This window comes from Rhinoderma darwinii, chromosome 1, assembly GCF_050947455.1.
Source record: "Rhinoderma darwinii isolate aRhiDar2 chromosome 1, aRhiDar2.hap1, whole genome shotgun sequence".
In the NCBI taxonomy this organism is placed as follows: domain Eukaryota; kingdom Metazoa; phylum Chordata; class Amphibia; order Anura; family Rhinodermatidae; genus Rhinoderma; species Rhinoderma darwinii.
Genome location: NC_134687.1, coordinates 415,370,150 through 415,390,788, shown reverse-complemented (window position 1 = coordinate 415,390,788; position 20,639 = coordinate 415,370,150). Strand labels below are relative to the sequence as shown.

The 20,639-nt window shown below is 43.2% G+C and overlaps 1 protein-coding gene across 1 annotated transcript in view; it reads right to left on the bottom strand.

Moving 5' to 3' along the window:
- Positions 1 to 5,409: 5,409 nt before the first annotated feature.
- Positions 5,410 to 20,639, bottom strand: part of RIPK3 (receptor interacting serine/threonine kinase 3) — a 76,089-nt gene continuing 60,859 nt past the window's right edge. The window contains exon 14 of the mRNA XM_075863403.1: positions 5,410 to 5,907. Coding sequence (XP_075719518.1) covers positions 5,522 to 5,907 — 386 coding nt within the window. The 3' untranslated portion in view covers positions 5,410 to 5,521. The remainder of the gene's footprint in view (positions 5,908 to 20,639) is intronic.

The window sequence follows — 20,639 nt, the reverse complement described above, 5'->3', positions numbered from 1 at the left end:
ACATAGTTTGTGTTTCTTTTCATGACTATCCATCTGAAAAAAAAATCTTGAAATATTGTTCACACTGGCCACTGGAGCAGTCACAATAGGTTGTCAATTCCTGTTTTCTGCAGCTCACTTGCTAGCTTTGCTGTGTAGACTGGGATAGAATGCTGAATGCTTGGGTAAAGCCATAGTAACACTATACAAACAGATAAGGCTCAGTTTGTAGCTCCCCTGGTCTCTGAGGGGAGGGGCTGTACTCTAGTACTTCCTGAAGCCTGTGATAATCTATGACATTTCTCTGTCATTTAACCTCCATTCTTTTCATCTGCCATAAAGTACACACACACTATTGCACTGTCTATACACCTATAGGAGGGAAGTGTGCGCTTCCAAGATGGCCACCCCCAGGAAAATGTTTAAAACTACAAAATAGCTACATAATTGAAAAAACAAAAACTAACAACCTTTATCTAAAGTAAAAAAAAAATAAGTAGTGTAAGTGTCCTTTTACACAGCCCCATATGGGCCATATTAACGAGTGCTGATCAACGAGACAGCAATGATCAGTAATGTATGGGGACGAGCGATAATTCCTACGATCGCTTGTCCCCATACATTTCCACCATGTCGGCAGCACTTCTCCCTGTTTACACAGGGAGATGTTATGCCGACAACAATAATATTTATTGCTGCATAAATGACATGATCAGCCGGGGAACGAGGGCAATGGTCCGGAATGAGCGTTCATATGACTGCTCGTTTGCCCGATAATTGGCCCGTGTAAAAAGGCCTTTGATATCTTTTTATTTTTTATTAAAAGTGTCTATCAGTGTGTTTGGTGTTTGGTGCAAGTATTTCTAAATACTTTTTATTAAAAATTCAGTGACAGCGGGTCCTGCATGCCTCTGACATGCAGGTTCGATCACTTAGTGTATGTTGACACGCTTAGCAAAAAACGTCTGAAAATACAGAGCTGTTTTCAAGGCGTTTTTTGCAACATTTTTTACGGACGTTTTTGGAGCTGCTTTTCTATGGAGTCAATGAAAAACGGCTCCAAAAACGTCTCAAGAGGGGACATGCACGTCTTTTTCGCAGGTGTCTTTTTATGCCTCGTTTTCTTAAAACGAGGTGTAAAAAAACGCCCCATCGGAACAGAACGCCGTATTTCCCATTGAAATCAATGGGAAGATGTTTGTAGGCGTTCTGCTTCCGAAAATAGCCCGTGTGAACATACACTTACGATCACATCTAAGTTCATACCTTAGATCTGATCGATAACAGGTGGATCCAGCTTGTCAGAGACACGCAGGACCCACTTTCACTGGACCCGCCAGTGCCACTGACATGACACATTCAGGTCTCAGCGCTAGATACAGCTGCTCTGTATACAGGATACAAAGCAGCTGTATCTCAAAAAGATATGTATCTTAAAAATAATTTTTAATAAAAGTATTTAGAAAGTTGCACCAAACACACTGTCAAAGATATCTTTTAATATTGCTTCATTGAACGTAAATTGCTGTCAAGAATATTTATTGTTGACAGGTGGAACTGTAAAATAGCTTAGAGGAGAATGGGTATTCTATTTCAAAGGTATGTTAACACGACTTATTTTCAGACATTTTTGGGCCGTAAATGCCCCAAAAAATGGCTGACAAAACGGAAGCTGAACGCCTCCAAACATGTGCTCAGTGATTTCAATGGGAAAAACGCAGTTTCGTTCCAACAGGGCGTTTTTTTACACGGCCATTTGTAAAAATGGTCTGTGAAAAAACGCCCCATAAGAAAGAAGTGTATGTCACTTCTTGAGCCGTTTTTGGAGCCGTTTTTCATTGTCACAATAGAAAAACAGCTCCAAAAACGGCCATAAAAAAAAGCATCAAAAAACGCTTGATGCTTTAAAAGCGATTGAAAATCAGGGGCTGTTTTCTCTTGAAAACAGCTCCGCATTTTACAGCCGTTTTTTGCTTAGCGTGTGAACATACCCTAAGGCCCTATTTACACGACAGGGATTCTCGGCCTGGGGTAGGAACAATAGACTCCTAATGGGTCTATTCACACGACCGACTTTTTGACGGCCTGGTAAACCGGACCGTCAAAAAATGGGACATGCCCTATTTTCGTCCTTTCTCCCGGCCGCACGGCTCCCATAGAAGTCTCTGGGGCCATAGTAAAGCACGGCTGCCACTTGGATGTGATCCGAGTGACGGCTATGCATTCTGCCACTCGCTCACTCTTTTCTCCTCCTCACAGTGCAAAATGCATGTAAGGAGGAGGAGATGTTTTTGCTCTCTGTAGGTATCCCTATTCCCCGGCCACAGCGTTGACGAAGCTGTGGCCGGGAATTCTGCTACAGGAGAAGTCCCTGACTTCACTGTCCATATATGTCCATTCCTGAAGCGGAATCCGTCGCCGGGGATTCTGCTTCAGGAGCAGGCGACTGATCCAGGAGAAGTCCATGACGTCACTGTCCATATATGGACAGTGAAGTCAGGGACTTCCACTGGAGCAGTCCACCAACAGTGGTGCTATCTACAGGAGGGGAGGTGTGCCATTTACGGGGGGGGGGGGGGGGATCTACGGGGGTGATATGTACAAGGGGGCTGTTTGGTACCTACAGGGGGGCTGTGTGGCACTACCTCCAGGGGGCTGTGTGGCATTATCTGCAGCGTGCAGTGTGTGGCATTATCTACAGGGGGGCTGTGGTAGTATCTACAGGGGCTATGTGGCATTATCTACAGTGTGCAGTGTGTGGCATTATCTACAGGGGCTGTGTGGCATTATCTACAGAGGGAAGTGTGTGGCAAAAAAATGACAAATGAAATTCATCTGTTTTTAAAACGGACAGGGAAAAAAACCTGATGCAAAACGGGTCAAAATCGGCCGTTAAAAACGGAAACACGGCCGGGAACGCAAACAGAACGGATGCAAAACAAGTGCAAAACGGCCTAGAAAAACGGACCAAAATGGTCGTTTTTATCGGCCAACACTCGGACCCTGTCGTGTGAATAGAGCTTAACCCCTTAATGACCGCCGATACGTGTTTTTACGGCGGTCATTAGTGGGCTTTATTCTAGAGCGCCGCCAAACTACGTCGCTGCTGTAGAATAAAGTAAACAGAGCAGGGAGCCGTGAAATCTCCCTGCTCTCAGCTGCCAGAGGCAGCTGAGGGCTGGGGGCGTCCCTGCTCTGCCGGGTGAGATCGATATTAGTATCGATCTCACCCGTTTAACCCTTCAGATGCGGTGCACAATAGCGAGCACCGCATCTGAATGGTTTTGGAGAGAGGGAGGGAGCTCCCTCTCATCTCACTGACACCCGGCGATAAAATCGCCGAGTGTCTGTGTCTTCTATGGCAGCCGGGGGTCTAATAAAGACCCCCAGGTCTGCCTGGAGCGAATGCCTGCTAGATCATGCCGCAGGCATGACCTAGCAGATGCCTGTCCGTTTTAAACGGACAGGCAGTAATACACTGCAATACAAAAGTATTGCAGTGTATTATAATAGCGATCGGAGGATAGTGAAGTCCCCTAGTGGGACTAGTAAAAAAGTAAAAAAGTTTAATAAAGTTAATAAAAAAAAAAAGTGAAAAAAAAAAAATGAAAAACCCAGCTTTTCCCCTTACAAAATGCTTTACTATTAAAAAAAACTACAATAAAGCAAAAAAGTTACACATATTTGGTATCGCCGCGTCCGTAACGACCCCGACTATAAAGCTGTTACATTATTTTACCCGCACGGTGAACGTCGTAAAAAATAAAATAAAAAACAATGGAAAAATTGCTGTTTTCTGTTAATCCTGACTTTAAAAAAATGTGATAAAAAGTGATCAAAAAGTCGCATCTACTCTCAAATGGTACCAATAAAAACTACAAGTCGTCCCGCAAAAAACAAGACCTTATACAGCTATGCTGACGCAAAAATAAAAAAGTTACAGCTCTTTGAATGTGACAATGTAAAAATGTAAAAAATGGCTTGGACATTAGGGCCCAGAATGCAAGCAGGGGGAAGGGGTTAAAGGGATTATCTGGGGACCAAAAATTGCATTGCAATAATATATTTTTGTGAAACTAAGTAACTTACTAATATACTTTAATTAAAAATTATGTACTAAATGGTGCAGTTCAAACCTCATGAATTGTTCAGTAAGTGCTGGAGCTTTTCTATCAGGGGTTTCCTATCGCTGGAGTCCCCGAGCAGAGCATCAGCTGATTCTCTACTTCGGGACTCCAGTACTTCTCTACCGACGTCATTGTCTGTATATGGACAGTGACGTCGGCAGAAGTTGTGGAGTCCCCAGGCAGCTGATGCTCTGCTCGGGGACTCCGGCGATAGGAAACCCCGGAATTGACCAAATATGGACGTCGGGAGCAGTGCTGGAGTCCCGAGCAAAGCGCTAGCTGATGCTCTGCTCGGGACTCAAGCAATAGGCAATGTGACAACCCCTTGCAGTCATGCTCACGAACAGCACATGAAGCAAGAGCTCAGTCACGTGGGGCCGTTTCGGAGCGTCATCACTATCAGAAAAGCTCCAGCACTTCCTGAATAATTCATGAGGTTTGAACTGCACCATTTAGTACAGAATTTTTAATGAAATTATATTAGTAAGTTACTTAGTTTCACATAACTATATATTATTGCAATGCAATTTTTGGTCCCCGGATAACCCCTTTAAGGGCGGATTTACACGAGCGTGTGCATTTTGCGCACGCAAAAAATGCGGCATTTTGCGTGCGCAAAAGGCACTTAACCGCTCCGTGTGTCATCACATAGGATGTGCGGCTGCGTGGTTTTCGTGCAGCCGCCATCATTATGACACTCCGTTTGGATATTTGTAAACAGAAAAGCACGTGGTGCTTCCGTGTGGTGCGCGTGATTTTCACGCACCCATTGACTTCAATGGGTGCGTGATGCGCGAACAACGCAGAAAGATAGGACATGTCGTGAGTTTTACGCAACGGACTCACGCTGCGCAAAAATCACGGACTGTCTGCACGGCCCCATAGACTAACATAGCTCCGTACGACACGCGTGAAAATCACGCGCGTTGCACGGACGTATATCACGTTCGTGTAAATAAGCCCTAAAACTTATGGTATTTGACCCAATGACCTTTGTATTCTGCTGTTTAATTACAAAGGCCGACATAAATAAAAACCTAATGACGTTTATTTTCCATTGGGCTAAAGATTCATAATAAGACAGGCTTGGACGATTCTGTATTCTACCATATGTGGAATGTATATGTGTACGTATGAGGGTAACGCCTACTCTCTTATTATGTTAAATAAAGTGACGTCCTGCCACTCATGGCAGAGGCTCATTTGAATACCAACGCTGCGTGTCGTATGGTCTCTCCGGCCGGCCTTTCTCAATCCTCCAGTGAGAGAGTATTAATCGATTTGAAACTCATAGACAACTGCAGAAAGTCCTAATCTATTTTTAAAGGGACAAAGTAAATTCTGCAGCGACAACACGACTGACATTATGTTAAAAAAAAAAAACAATTTCAAAGGTGCACATAGCCTTTAAGAAATCAATGTCCTGGATTCTTTTTTGTGGAACTTTCTGTGTTGGACATGCTGCCTGGAGTTAGTATTTGTTTGTTGCTTGCATTATTGGAGTTTCCCTCTGGTGCAGTTCTTCCCGGACGGATGTGGGCTTGTTCATCACTTTTAGCCACAATCTTCTGTATCCGAGGCTGATCAGAAGAAGCTTCTCTTGCTGGCATGTTGTAGTATCCTTGAGTAGTCTGTTTTGGTTGTGGGCTCATCAGTGTAGGATAGCGATATCTCATGTTGTGGACTGGTTGTCTGTAGCACATGTTTTGGTATGAACCAGGATGTGGATTGTCTGTCACAGTCATGGTGGTATTATCCCCAATTTGAAAGTTTTTACTACCGGAAATATTTATTATAGTAGCTGAAATGAGATGAAATGATATTAGTTCTTGTGTTCAGAATGTAAAATGCTTGTTAGAAAATAACTAAAATAGCAGAGCATTTTCTAATGTCTGTGGCAGGGCAGTAGAACTGCTTACTTGAAGCATTCTAGCACATTAATGTTTCGAATGGATGGGTTAGAGAATACTAAGGTGAACTAGTAATGCCAGTCTTGATATACTGTATGTAATATATGTAATATACATGATACTGTGTATACTGTGTACAAGGTGCCCCAATGGAGGAATCTATATCATGGAGACAAAGCAAAAACTTATATTTAGTACAATTCTACACAGACACTTAATCAAGAAGACGCTCGATACCCCTGTGGTTAAACACTTCTTTGGACTGGGACACAGTATGACAGATTTAAAAATGTTAAAGGGGTTTTCCAGCCAGTAAAAATTGATAGCCCTTCTTCAGGATAGGCCATCAATAGCTGATCGGTCGGGGTCCGACTCCCGGGTTACCCGCCGATCAGCTGTTTTGAAGGGGGTGCAGTGCTTTTATGAGCGCTGATTCCCCTTCATTTCTACTTGCTCACTGTGTATTATCGACACACATTTAGTGGCGATTCACAGTTATTGAAGCCTTCTTCTCGCATTAAAGTGAATGGTAGAAGGCTGCAATACCTGTGAATCCCCGCTAAATGCATGTCGATAATTCACAGCGAGCAAGTAGAAATGAAGGGGAATCAGCGCTCGTACGAGCACTGCACCCCCTTCAAAACAGCTGATCGGCGGGGGTCCCTGGAGACGGACCCCGACCAGTCAGCTATTAATAGCCTATCCTGTGGATAGGCTATCAATTTTTACTGGCTGGAAAACCCCTTTAATACTTAAAGGTCATTTTAAGAATGAGACAGGGGAAAATCTGGGGATTCAAACTTTTAAGAACATTACATTCATTGACACAAGGACTCCATCGAACACCTGGATTTATGACGCATTACATGGACACACTTCACATTCCTGTACCACAGCTGACTGACTTCAAATCTCTGAACTCCTAAGTCATCACCTCTACTGCCCTTCCTGCTCTTCCAACAAAACCCTCAGTTTCTTTGCTTTGGCTTTTCATAACCCACAATACGTTCAGTCTGCAGTGGCATTGCCGAAAATGGACATACAGTTCCCTTTTGTGTGTGGCACGAGCACTGGTGTTATGGCAGCTCCTCCTTCTCCAGTGTCCACGTTTGGCGGCCTCCTGTGCCGGCATTCTACCCTGGGTCCTAGTGTGCTCTCATTCTCTTAAAGTGCCAGTGCACGCCAAATTATTTCAATCACATCATCAGGGATGTGATGACGTCAAGACACACAGACGTTTAAGCGCTGGCCTCTTCCTCCCCGCCCTCTAACCTCCGACAATGCTCAATGTGGCAGAGAAGCCACAATTATACATTCCTCCCTGTTGCTACTCCTAGTGACATCCGGTAAGGGGACTGTCAGCCAAAGTGGCAGTAGATGTGTCAACCTCATGGCCTCGGTCGCAGCAGTAATTCTGTTCTAAAGAGTGAAGACTGTTGAGATGGTCGTCAGGTGTGCCTGTAGCAGCTTCATAGTTTTTTGTTTTTTTTGCTTCACCAGCCAAATGTTAGAAACATCATGGAAACACCGCAATATTATTATATTACTGCACACTGTCGACTGCTCTGGTAAGGGGCCTAAGCCTGTGAATTACGGGTAGCATGATTTGTAAAGTTCATATGGAGAACATCTTTCTGTGCATCGGTGGTGGTGGCTGAACAGGACGAAGGACAGCAGGATGCTTGGCTACTTTGCATATTTGAAAGTAAAGCTACAGTCAGCTAACTCAATGCTATAATGCCTCAATAGGAGATATTGTCCTAGGTATTACAGTATATTAATGGGGTTAAAATATTATGTAATCCGAATGTCGTCTTTATGCTTCTCCCCACTTTTTCTTTTTTATTTCCTAACTTCACAAAAGTAGCTTTGAAGTATTGCCTCCTTGGAATTACATCAGACTTGTCTGAATCTCTGTGGTGGACTACTGTTATAAATCAAGTACTGGAATAGAGCGTATGGGCCTTAGCATTAGGCTATGTTCACACGCTTAACAAAAAACGGCTGTTTAAACAGGGTAAACAGCTCCTGATTTTCAGACGTTTTTTAAGCAACTTGCGTTTTTTACGGCCGTTTTGGAGCTGTTTTTTTTTTATTGAGTTAATCAAAAACGGCTCCAAAAATGGCTCAAGAAGTGACATGCACTTCTTTTTACGAGGGAACGGAACGTTGTTTTTCCCATTAAAATCAATGGGCAGATGTTTGGAAACGTTCAGCCCCCGCATTTTTAGCCGTTTTTCGTGGCATTTACGGCTCGAAAAACGGCTGAAAATAGGTCGTGTGAACATACCCTTGTCCTGAATGACGATATTGGCAGCAGTAGCTGACAGTGTAAAATCAAGACAAAAGCAGGAAAAAAAATATTCCCTCCCAGCATGAGGCTTTGGATTTTAGTACCACCTCTATTTCTCCATCTTCAATTTCAAGTGAAAACCCACCATCATTTATAGAAATTAAGGAAGGTCAAGTTACCAATAATTTGCTATTACATTAAATTTATATGAAATAGTGGCTCTGGTGAATTAAACAAATAGCTCGATAGAGAAATTGGCTGGTCAGATCAGGGAAATTAAGACAGACATTGTTCTAATGAGGGAGGACATGAACAAAGTCAGAAATAGACTACACGAGGCGGAGACCAGAAATAGTCAAATGGAAGATACAGTCCACCCATTCCAAAGTGATGTACAGGATTTAAACTCCATAGTTAAAGAATTATCATCTACAGGGTGGGCCATTTATATGGATACACCTAAATAAAATGGGAATGGTTGGTGATATTAACTTCCTGTTTGTGGCTCATTAGTATATAGGAGGGGGGAAACTTTTCAAGCTGGGTGTTGATCATGGCGGCCATTTTGAAGTCGGCCATTTTGTATCCAACTTTAGTTTTTTCAATGGGAAGAGGGTCATGTGACACATCAAACTTATCGAGAATTTCACAAGAAAAACAATGGTGTGCTTGGTTTTAACGTTACTTTATTCTTTCATGAGTTATTTACAAGTTTCTGACCACTTATAAAATGTGTTCAAAGTGCTGCCCATTGTGTTGGATTATCAATGCAACCCTCTTCTCCCACTCTTCACACACTGATAGCAACACCACAGAAGAAATGCTAGCACAGGCTTCCAGTATCCGTAGTTTCAGTTGCTGCACATCTCGTATCTTCAAAGCATAGACAATTGCCTTCAGATGACCCCAAAGATAAAAGTCTAAGGGGGTCAGATCGGGAGACCTAGGGGGCCATTCAACTGGCCCACGACGACCAATCCACTTTCCAGGAAACTGTTCATCTAGGAATGCTTGGACCTGACACCCATAATGTGTTGGTGCACCATCTTGCTGGAAAAACTCAGGGAACGTGCCAGCTTCTGGAAAGTGGATTGGTCGTCATGGGCCAGTTGAATGGCCCCCTAGGTCTCCCGATCTGCATTTACGCAACGTATCGGCCCTGTGTGATTATACCCTAATAATTCGTTTATACACAAAAGTATTTAACCCCTTAATGACCGTTGATACGCCTTTTCACGACGGTCATTATTGGGCTTTATTCTAGGCCGTCGCCTTTTTATGGCGGCCTAATCAACTGCCAGCCCACGTGTCCCGTGCAGGCTGGAGCCGGGGCTTGGGTGTCTGATAACAGCCGGGTTCCTGCTCCAATGGTAGTGATCGAAGTTTACTTCAATCACGACCGTTTAACCCCTCAAATGCTGCGGTCGTTATCCATTGGTGGCCTGCAAATGCAATTGCGGGCACCCGATGGGGTGCCATGGCAGCCGGGGGCCTAATAAAGGCCTCCAGGTCTGCCCAGGCAAAATGCCTATTAGGACGTGCCAAAGGCACGTCTTAATAGATGCCTGTCAGTTTTACTGTATGTGCACACCCAAACTCAAAAACTTCTGAAAATACAGCTGTTTTTCAATGGAGTCAATGAAGAACGCCTCCAAAAACGTCCCAAGAAGTGACATGCACTTCTTTTTTTTCGCGGGCGTCTTTTTACGCGCCGTATTTTGACAGTGACTCATAAAATTAAGGCTCGTGGGAACAGAACACCGTAAAACCCATTGAAAGCAATGGGCAGATGTTTGTAGGCGTATTAGCGTATTAGAGGCGTCTTTTCAGGCGTAATTCGAAGCGTAAAACGCCCGAATTACGTCTGAAAACACTGCGTGTGAACATACCCTAACAGGCAATAATGCTTTGGTATACGATGTATACCAAAGCATTATATCTGCGATCTAAAGATCGCATAGTGAAGTCCCCTAGTGGGACTGAATTTTTTTTTTATGTGAAATAAAAATTAATAAAAGGGTACACATAAAAAAAGCAAACCATTTTTTTCCCATAGAAAAATATTTTTATTTAGTAAAAGTGTAAAAAATAAAATAAAAACGACACATATATGGTATGCCCGCAATCGTAATAACCCAAAGAATAAAGTTAGCATATCATTTAAACCACAAGGTGAACGCCGTAAAAAAAAACGCAAAAAAACAACAGCAGAATTGATCGTTTTTTCCATTCCCCACAAAAAATAATAATAACAGGTTAATCAATAAGTCCCATGTACCCCAAAATGGTAGCAATGATGTTCCGCAAAAAACAAGCCCTCACATGGCGACATTGATGGAAAAATAAAAAAGTTATGGCTCTTGGAAAGTGGCAATGCAAAATAAAATAATTTTAGTTCTAAAGTGTTTTTATTCTGCAAAAGTAGTAAAACATAAAAAAAAGTGTGGTCTCATTGTAATCGTATGGACCCATAGAATAAGGGTAACATTATATTTACGCCGCACGGTAAACGGCGTAAATGTAAAATGCATAGAACGATGGCAGAATATATTTTTTTTTTATATCCCCCCCAAAAAAAGTTAATAAAAAAATTCTATATACCCCAAAACGGTACCATTGAAAAATACAACTCATCCCGCAAAAAACAAGTCCTCATACAGCCATGTCCACGTGAAAATAAAAAAGTTATAGCTCTTTGAATTTGGTGATGGAAAAACTAAAAAAATGTCTTGGTCATTATGGCCCAGAATGCAAGCAGGGGGTAGGGGTTAAGATCACATTGATTACTGCAAGGGCACGTTCAGACGTGGCGGAATTGCTGTGGAATTCCGCTGCGGACAGTCCGCAGTGGAATTCTCCAGCGGCCGTTTTTTACATTTGTTTCAATACATTTTTAGGCAAGTTAGTTCAGACATTGCGGAAAACTCCGCTGCGGCCCATAGGCTGCGGTGTGGAATTTTCCCTCCGCAGCATGCACTGTCTGTTGTGGAGAAGAAGCTGAATTTCACTGCGGATTTCAGCCTTTGCAATGCAAAAACTGAAATCTGTGGCAAGTCCGCTGTGTTTTCTGCAACGTCTGAATTACCTGTCAAATATGCACATTTTGGTGCAGATTAGTTTTGTAATTGCCCCAAATCTGCACCAACATTTTCAGAGGAAAAACTCTGCCACGTCTGAACGTGCCCTAAGGGTATGTTCACACGGTTATTTTCGTCCGTTTTTCTAATGGAATACTAATGTATTGCTGTATATTGTTATTCTTACAGGCTTCTGTAACAGAGCGATCGCTGTACCTGTCCGTTAGTCCCGGGTGTCAGCTGTAATACACAGCTGACACCCGCAGCGTATGGAACGGGCTCAGCACGTGAGCCGGCTCCGTACATCAACCTCCGCACCATGACGGGCAATTAAGTCATAGTGCGCAAAGGGGTTAGTGCACAGCGGATGGTTCAAAGTGAAAATTGCAATTTTCCACTGGTATGCCATTTTAGTGCATAATATGTTGTGCCCAGTTTGTGCCACAGAAGACAATTACCTCATAAAACGTTAAGCGGGTTCTGCCGGGTATGGCGATGCCATATATGTGGGCGCAAACTGCTGCTTGGGCACGCTGCAGGGCTCAGAAGGGAGGGAGCGCCATTTTACTTTTGAAGCACAGATTTTGCTTGGTTATAGTTTTGTTAGGGGTTTTGCTGGTATTTCAGTTTATAATGTGGGGGCATATGTAAGCTGTGCGGAGGACATCAGGGCATAATAAGAGGGTATAATAATGGGGTAAATAAATAATAATTCATAGATATGTGGCCGGTGTCGCACTGATAAATGGCGCCCGATCTTATCCGCTTTTGGAACACTCTGCACATTTTGCATCGCCATATTCTGAAAGCCAGAACTTTTTTCTTTTTTCACCACTGGAGCTGCGTGAGGGCTTATTTGTTTTGCGGGACAATCTGTAGCTTTCATTGGTACCATTTTGGGGTACATGCGATTTTTTGATCACTTTTCATTCCATTTTTTTTGCAATCCTGATTAAAAACCAGGAATTCTGACAAAGTTTTTTATTTTTTATTTTTTTTTGCGGCGTTCACCGTACACTATAAATTACATTTTTACTTTATTCTGCGAGTTGGTACGATTACGGCGATACCATATGTATATAGGTTTTTTTTCCTTTTTTTTGCGTTTGCACAATAAAATCACTTATATATAAAAAAATAATTTTCTGTGTCACCATATTCTGAGAGCCATAATTTTTTTATTTTTTAGTCAAAATAGCTGTGTAAGGGCTTGTTTTTTGCGGGACAGATTGAAGTTTTTATTGGTACTATTTTTGGGTACATGCGACTTTTTGATCACTTTTTATTCTTTATTTCGTCAGAGGTGGTGACCAAAAAATTGGGGTGTTCATCGTGCGGGAAAAATAACATTATCGTTTTATAGTTGGGGTCGTTACGAACGCGGTGATACCAAATATGTGTACTTTTTTAACGTGTTCATTTTTTTCTATAATAGAAGTCTTATTATAGGGAAAAAAAGTATTTTTTGTTTATATAACTTATAAACTCATTTTTACACTTTTTTTAAAAAACATTTATTACTTATTTTTACTTTTTATACTTGTCCCACTAGGGGACATTGAGACTTGCAGCTTTGATCGCTGCTAAAGTATATTACACTACACACGTAGTGTAATGTACTCTAACTGTCATTGTGACGTAATTGTCACTCTGACAGGAAGCCGAGGAGGACCGGCCGGAGCCTGCTCCTCCGAGGCTTCCGTACATGGCAAACCGGAGGCTATTGTCTAGCCTCCGATTGCCACAACAAGCATCGGCAGCCCCCACAATCACTTAGTGGGGGCTGCCGATGTGCTTCAAACCACTTAAATGCGGCGACGGCAATCCGTCACCGCATTTAAGGGGTTAATTGCCAAAAGCAGCGGCGATGGTCCACTGACCGGCGAGACTGATGTGTCAGCTGTCGGGGACAGCTGTCAGCGCGGGATTGTCACTATGTGTTTACACAGAGTGACAGTTTGAAATACTGACGGAAATGAACGTCATGATGCGCGATCTAGCAGCCGACCAAGATGTTCATTTTCGTCATATGTCGGGAAAGGGTTAAACAGCGATCTTAACCCCTTTAGGACGCAGCCTGTTTTGGCCTTGTGGCACAGCCGATTTGTTCAAATCTGACATGTGTCAATTTATGTGGTAATAACTCTGGAATGCTTTTACCTATCCAAGTGATTCTGAGATTGTTTTCTCGTGACATATTGTACTTTATGATAGTGGAAAAATTTGGTCGATAAATTCAATATTTATTCGTGAAAAACACCAAAATTTTGAGAAAATGTGCAAAAATTTGAATTTTTCTAAATTTAAATGTATCTGCTTGTAAAACGGATAGTAATACCACACAAAATAGTCACTAGTTATCATTTCCCATATGTGTACTTTATATTTGCATCGTTTTTTGAACATCCTTTTATTTTTTTTAGGACGTTACAAGGCTTAGAACTTTAGCAGCAATTTCTCACATTTTCAAGAAAATTTCAAAAGGCTATTTTTACAGCGGCCTGTTCAGTTCTGAAGTGGTTATGAGGGCCTTATATATTAGAATCCCCTAATAAATCACCCCATTTTAAAAACTGCACTCCTCAAAGTATTTAAAACAGCATTCAGAAAGTATTTGAACCCTTTAGGCGTTTCACAGAAAATAAAGCAAAGTAGAGGGGAAATTTACAAATTTCTCTTTTTTTTATCGAAATTCAAATAAATTGTAGTAAAAAAAATTGTGAAACACAGAAGATTTTACCAGAGAAATACAACTCAATATTTATTGCGGTTTTTAGGAATATCCCACATGTGGCCCTAGTGCCCTAATGGACCGAAACATCGGCCTCAGAAGCAAAGGAGCACCTAGTGGATTTTGGGGCCTGCTTATTTTTAGATTATATTTTAGGCACCAATTCGAGTTTGAAGAGGTCTTGTGGTGCCAAAACAGTGGAAACTAGACCCCTCAAGGAATTTATCTAGGGGTAAAGTTAGCACTTTGACCCCACAGGTATTTTGCTATATTTATTGGAGTTTGTCTGTGAAAATGAAAATCTACTTTTTTTCTGAAATAACATTGACATTTTTAATATTTACAAGGAATAAAGAAGAAAATGCACCCCAACATTTGTAAAGCATCTTCTCCCGATTACGGAAATACCCCATATGTGGTAATAAACTGCTGTTTGGACCCACGGCAGCGCTCAGAAGCGAGGGAGCGCCATTTGGATTTTGGAGCACGGATTTTGCTGGATTAGTTTTTAGTGCCATGTCGCGATTGCAATGCCATGGAGGGAACAAAATAGTGGAAACACCCCAAAAGTGACCCCACTTGGGAAACTACACCCCTCAAGGAATTTTTCTAGGGGTATAGTAAGCATTTATACCACACAGAATTTAGTAGAATTAGGCCATGAAAATGAATATAAACATTTTTGTCCACTAAAATGTTGCATTTTTTCATTTTCACAAGGGATAAAGGAGAAAAAGTCGCCCTAAATTTGTAACGCAATCTCTCCTGAGTATGACAATACACCACATGTGGTAATAATTTATTTTTTTAATAGAAATTAATTAACCTTTGCAGGACTGATCCTTTCTTGCTTTTCCATTTTAGTTTTTCACTCCCCGCCTTCCAAACGCCATAACTTTTTTATTTTTCCATGAATTGAGCGGTGTGAGGGCTTATTTTTGTCAGGACGAGCTGTAGTTTTTATTGGTAAAATTTTTTGGTACATGCAACTTTTTGATCACTTTTTATTACATTTTATTTAGAGCTTTGGTGGCCAAAAACAGTGATTTTGGCGTCTTAAATACTTTATTTCTTACGGCGTTCATAATGCGCTATAAATGACAATTGTACTTTATTCTGCGGGTCCATACAATTACAATGATACCATATGTATATAGTTTTTTTATGTTTTGCAGCGTTGCACAATAAAATTACTTCTTTATAAAATAATTTATTTTATGTGTCACCATATTCTGAGAGCCGTAACTTTTTTATTTTTATGTCAAAAAAGCGGTGTAAGGGCTTGTTTTTTGTAGGATGGGTTTTAGTTTTTATTGGTACTATTTTCGGGTACATGCGACTTTTTGATCACTTTTTATTCTATATTTTGGAAGGGGTGGTGACCAAAAAATTGTGATTCTGGCATTGTTTTTAGTTTGTTTTTTTGCGGCGTTCACCGTGCGGTAAAAATAACATTATAGTTTTATAGATTGGGTCGTTATGAACGCGGGGATACCAAATATGTGTACTGTTTTTTAACGGTTTTATTTTTTCCCTATAATAAGAGAATTATTAAAGGAAAAAAAAATCTTTTATTTTGACACTTTTGTAAAACATTTTTATTAACTTTTTTTTAAAAATTTTCTTTACTTTTGACACTTTCTTTTTTTACCTGCAGCTTTGATCGCTGCTACAATACATTACACTGCCTAGGTAGTGTAACGTATTCCAACTATCAGTGTGACGTCACAGTCACTCTGACAGTTAGTCTACGAGGACCAGCCAGAGGCAGATCCTCATAGGCTTGCATACATGGAAGACCCGGAGGCCGTTGTCTGGCCCCCGGGTGCCATCACAAGCATCAGCAGCCCCCACAATTGCATGGGGGCTGCTGATGTGCTACAAACCCCCTACATGCGGAGATCGCAATCGAGCCCCGCATGTAACGGGTTAATTGCCGAAATCAGCTGCAATGAGCCGCTGATCGGCAACAGTGGAGTGTCAGCTGTCAGCGACAGCTGACCTCCTGGTTCCCAATGCACACTGTCACAGACACTGTCACAGACACTGTCATTGACAGTGTCCATCGCGAACGGCAGTGACGTCCTGTCACTCTGACGGGAAGTCTATCAGGAGGCTGATCCTGATAGGCTGCCGTACAGGGCAGACACGGAGGCCATTACTTGGCCTCCGATCGCCATGCTAGTCATCTGCAAATCTCACGATTTCATTGTGAGGTCTGCCGATGAGCTAGAAACCCCTGAATGCGGTGATTGCAATCGATCACCGCAATCAAGGGGTTCATTGCCGAAATCACTGTAAATAAGCCGCTGATCGACATACAGTGGAGTATCAGTTGTCAGGGACAGCTGGCCTCCCGGTTCCCGCTGCACACTGTCGCCGACAGTGTGCACCGGGAACCACGCAGTAACTGTACGTCCCTGTGCGCTAAGACACTGGCCACATGGACGTACAGTTGCGTTGTGGTGCGCCTAGGGGTTAAAAAATTAAAAAATAAACTACACGTTCCAAAAAAAAAACCAAGAAAAATGGTCAGAAAAGATGTTCTTTTCACTACTTTTATTTCTGGCATGGTGGTGTCTTGACTGGTGTAATTTTGTTGTATGATGTTTTGTTTTCTGTCACAGCCGGCGGTATTAGAAGGTTATTTACCTACATGTCCTTGGAATAGGCAGGCATACAGGTTTTTCATTGATCTTTGCTTAAGGTCATTTAGCGTTTTGATAAGGTCAACAAAATATTATTTATTCAATTGAATAAAGCTGTGGCCGACCCCCGGGTCAACACCACATTTAAAAAAGTGTTGGTATTTAATTTATTAAGGTTTTTTTTTTAATTATGTAGACTACCAGTTGGTTATACCTTGTCATATGCATACAGTCTAAGGATATATTGACACTACAGTGAAAAACAGCCATGTTACAGACTTTTTTTTTAACGGCCGTCACATGGCCTATTTTCAGAATAATTAAGTTTTTTTTAGCGGCCCGTGAATACTGGCTGTCAAAAAATAGAACATGATCCATTTTTGGCCGTTTTAATGGCCCGACAGCACAAATAAAAGTCAATAGACCAGTTTTAACCGTTTCTGATAAATCAATGCGTGTGACAGCCGTTAAAAACTGATCGGTCACGAGGGAATTCAATTGTATCAATTGATAGTGCTGGTGAGGCAATGGAACCATCAGTTCCCTTCCTCGTCATTCGGCACTTTTTTGTGATGCAGGCGGTGCCATGACATCATCGTGCTGCCTGCATCACTCCACTGGAGCAGGCTTTGTCAGAAGAGACCAGACCTGCATTGCTAGAGAAGAGGACGGCGCAGGAACGGGGACAGATGAGTAAAGCTAACTACAGGGTGTGAGTGTCATAATCTACAGGGGGTGGGGAGTGCGGCACTATCTAAGGGGGTGTGGCTATCTTCAGTGGGCACTGGCACTTTCTATGTGTGCATCTACAGGGGCATTGTGGCACTATCTATGTGGGCACTGTGGCACTATGGGGGTACTGTGGCACTTTATGTGGGCACTGTATGTGGGAACTGTGGCCCTATGTGGGCACTATCTATGTGGGTGTTACGATTAGCAGGAGAACTGCTGCTAATCAATGATTTCTGTTATCTCTGTGTTTGGGCGTTGCTAGGCAATGCCTTTGGTCTGAGTCTGGATTTGGTCATCATTTAGCTTTGCCTGGTCAATCTTGGGCCTATATATACTTCAAGCCTGGATTACTCAGGTGCTGGTTATATTGGTCTCTTACCCCCCGACGGTCGCAACCGCAGACCCCTGTGTTCAGGCCGGCGCCTACCTCCCAGGCCTTAAAGGGCCAGCACTCGCACATGTATGTAATTGTAAAATCATCCCAGATCACCCTGAACTATAAAAAGGTATCTGCCCTTTCACTCCTTGCATGAGCATTGTTGTGTATTCCCATGTTAATCTTAGCAAATGGTCCCTTAGTTTTATCCTGTTCCCAGTGTTCCCATACCCTGCTACCTGTATCCTGTATCCATTATTGTGTTTGTTCCTAAGCCTTATCAAGTGTTGGAGTCGTGTTGTGCCACCTGTCATGCCTGCTGTCATAAACCAAGACTGGTGTCATCTGCCACGCCTGATATAATCCGCCTCGTGTGGCGTCATCTACCTTCAAGTTTCATCTGTGTCTAAGCCTCTGCTACTGCCTGGACTATTACAGGTACTGTTGTACTAGGACTTTGTATAGACTTTGTATAGACTGTTGTTTGGCCAGCTGCTACTTCGCTACGGTGGTGCGACCTACAGTAGTGTGTCCACATACCCACTTATCGTGACAGTACACTCAGGCCATGGACCCCGCGGGTCAACCCAAGACCATGACGACGTCACAAGTCATGCAGGCAGACATGCGAGACGCCATCGACTGGATGCACAAGTTGCAGTCGTCACGGCACCTGTTCCTGTTGCTGCTGCTGTTCCTCCTGCTACACCTCCTGTCAGTACTAGTGCCAACCCCCGATTTTCCCTGCCACTACAGCCTCGCTATGGCGGAGACGCAGTGACCTGCAGGGGAATTCTGAACCAATGCCAGATCCATTTCAGACTGCATGCAAAGGCCTTCCGTTCTGATGACGCAAGGATCGCCTTCATAATCTCTCTCCTTACTGGCAAGGCCCTGGCGTAGGCAAACCCCATTTAGGAATGTCAAGGACCAGAGACCCGTGATTTTCAGTGTTTCTTACAGACTTCAGTACAGTATTTGAGGAACCTGGGAGAGTCTCTTCTGCTGCTGCATCTCTGCTGACCCTTCGCTAGGGAGACATCTCAGTGGGCGAGTACGTCATTCAGTTCCGTACCCTGTCTGCAGAACTAACCTGGAACAACGAGGCCTTGGTGGCTACATTCTGGCAGGGACAGTCTTCTGAGATTAAAGATGAGCTTGCCGCTCGAGGTCTGCCACCTACCCTGGATGACCTCATTCTTCTAGCCACCCGAATAGACATGAGGATCCGGGAACGGTCCAGAGAGGTTCGCCGGGAGAGAAGATTCCCTAGGCTGGTTCCTACTTTCCAGCAACCCCTGCTGCCTTCATCAGTTATACCACCAGAGGAGCCTATGCAAGTGGATCGGCTCAAATTGTCAACGCAGACGCACTTCGGGGCTCTGTCTGTATTGCGGCCTCGGGGGCCATTTCGTGCGTTTGTGTCCCCAGAAGCCAAAAAACTCCAGTGCCTAGGATTGGTTGGAGAGACAACCATAGGCAGAACGGCGCTAAATAGAAAAATCTCTACCAAACTGTCCATTCCTGTGAAAATTGTGGCCGGCGAGAAGACGCACCGGGTCTCTGCCTATCTGGACTACAGGTCTGTGGCAAACTTTATCCAACAGGAAAAAGTGGATCAGCTCCAGTGGCCGATGGTTCCCTTGGAGACACCCCTGGCTATTGCCTCGGTGAATGGACTTCCTCTGCCCGATCTTATTGTGTCTGAGACCATGACGCTGAAGTTCCAAGTCGGAGCCCTTCATACTGAACAAATTGTATTCCTGGTCTTACCCAAAGCAGTCAATCCTGTGTTGCTGGGTCTGCCTTGGCTCTGGCTTCATACTCTAGTCCTTGACTGAAATTCCGGAGAGGTTCTCCAATGAGGCTCCAAATGTCTCCACCAGTGCCTGCTACAGATCCACCCTGTCCAGCCTCATCTCCCTCAGTCATTAGCAGGATTACCTCCTCATTTCTCTCAGTTTGAGAACGTCTTCAGCAAGAAGGAGACTGAGATGCTTCCTCCACACCGGTCTTACGATTGAACTAGTTCCAGATTCTTCTCCTCCCCGTGGACGGGTATATCCCCTCTCCTTGCCAGAGACTCAGTCCATGTCAGCCTATGTCAAGGAGAATCTGGAGAGGGGTTTCATACGAAAGTCCTCCTCCCTGACCGGGGCCAGGTTCTTCTTCGTAAAAAAACAAAAAACAGATCTCTTTGACCCTGCATTGAGTACCGTGGTCTCAATCAGATCATGGTCAAGAATAAATACGCTTTGCCACTGATCTCTGAAGTATTTGATCATATGCGAGGAGCCAGGATCTTCTCTAAGCTGGACTTGATCCGAATCTGTCAAGGTGACGAGTGGAGGACGGCATTTAATACCCGAGACAGGCACTATGAATATCTGGTGATGCCCTTCAGCCTGTGTAACGCTCCTGCGGTCTTCCAAGAATCCTTGATTGATATCTTCCGAGATCTCCTCTATGTTTGTGTGGTTGTCTATCTCGATGAGATTTTGATCTTCTCTCTAGATCCGACAACACATCGGAGACATGTCCATCAGTTCTGTTGCGATTAAGAGAGAATCGCCTGTATGCCAAGTTGGAGAGGTGTATTTTTGAATACAACTCCCTGCCCTTCCTGGGCTACATCATCTTGGACTAGGGCCTCAAGATGGATGCTGAGAAAGTCAAGTCCGTCCTGGAATGGCCGCATCCTCAGGGTTTGCGGTCCATACAGCGTTTTCTGGGATTCGCTAACTTCAACCGGCAGTTTATCCCAAA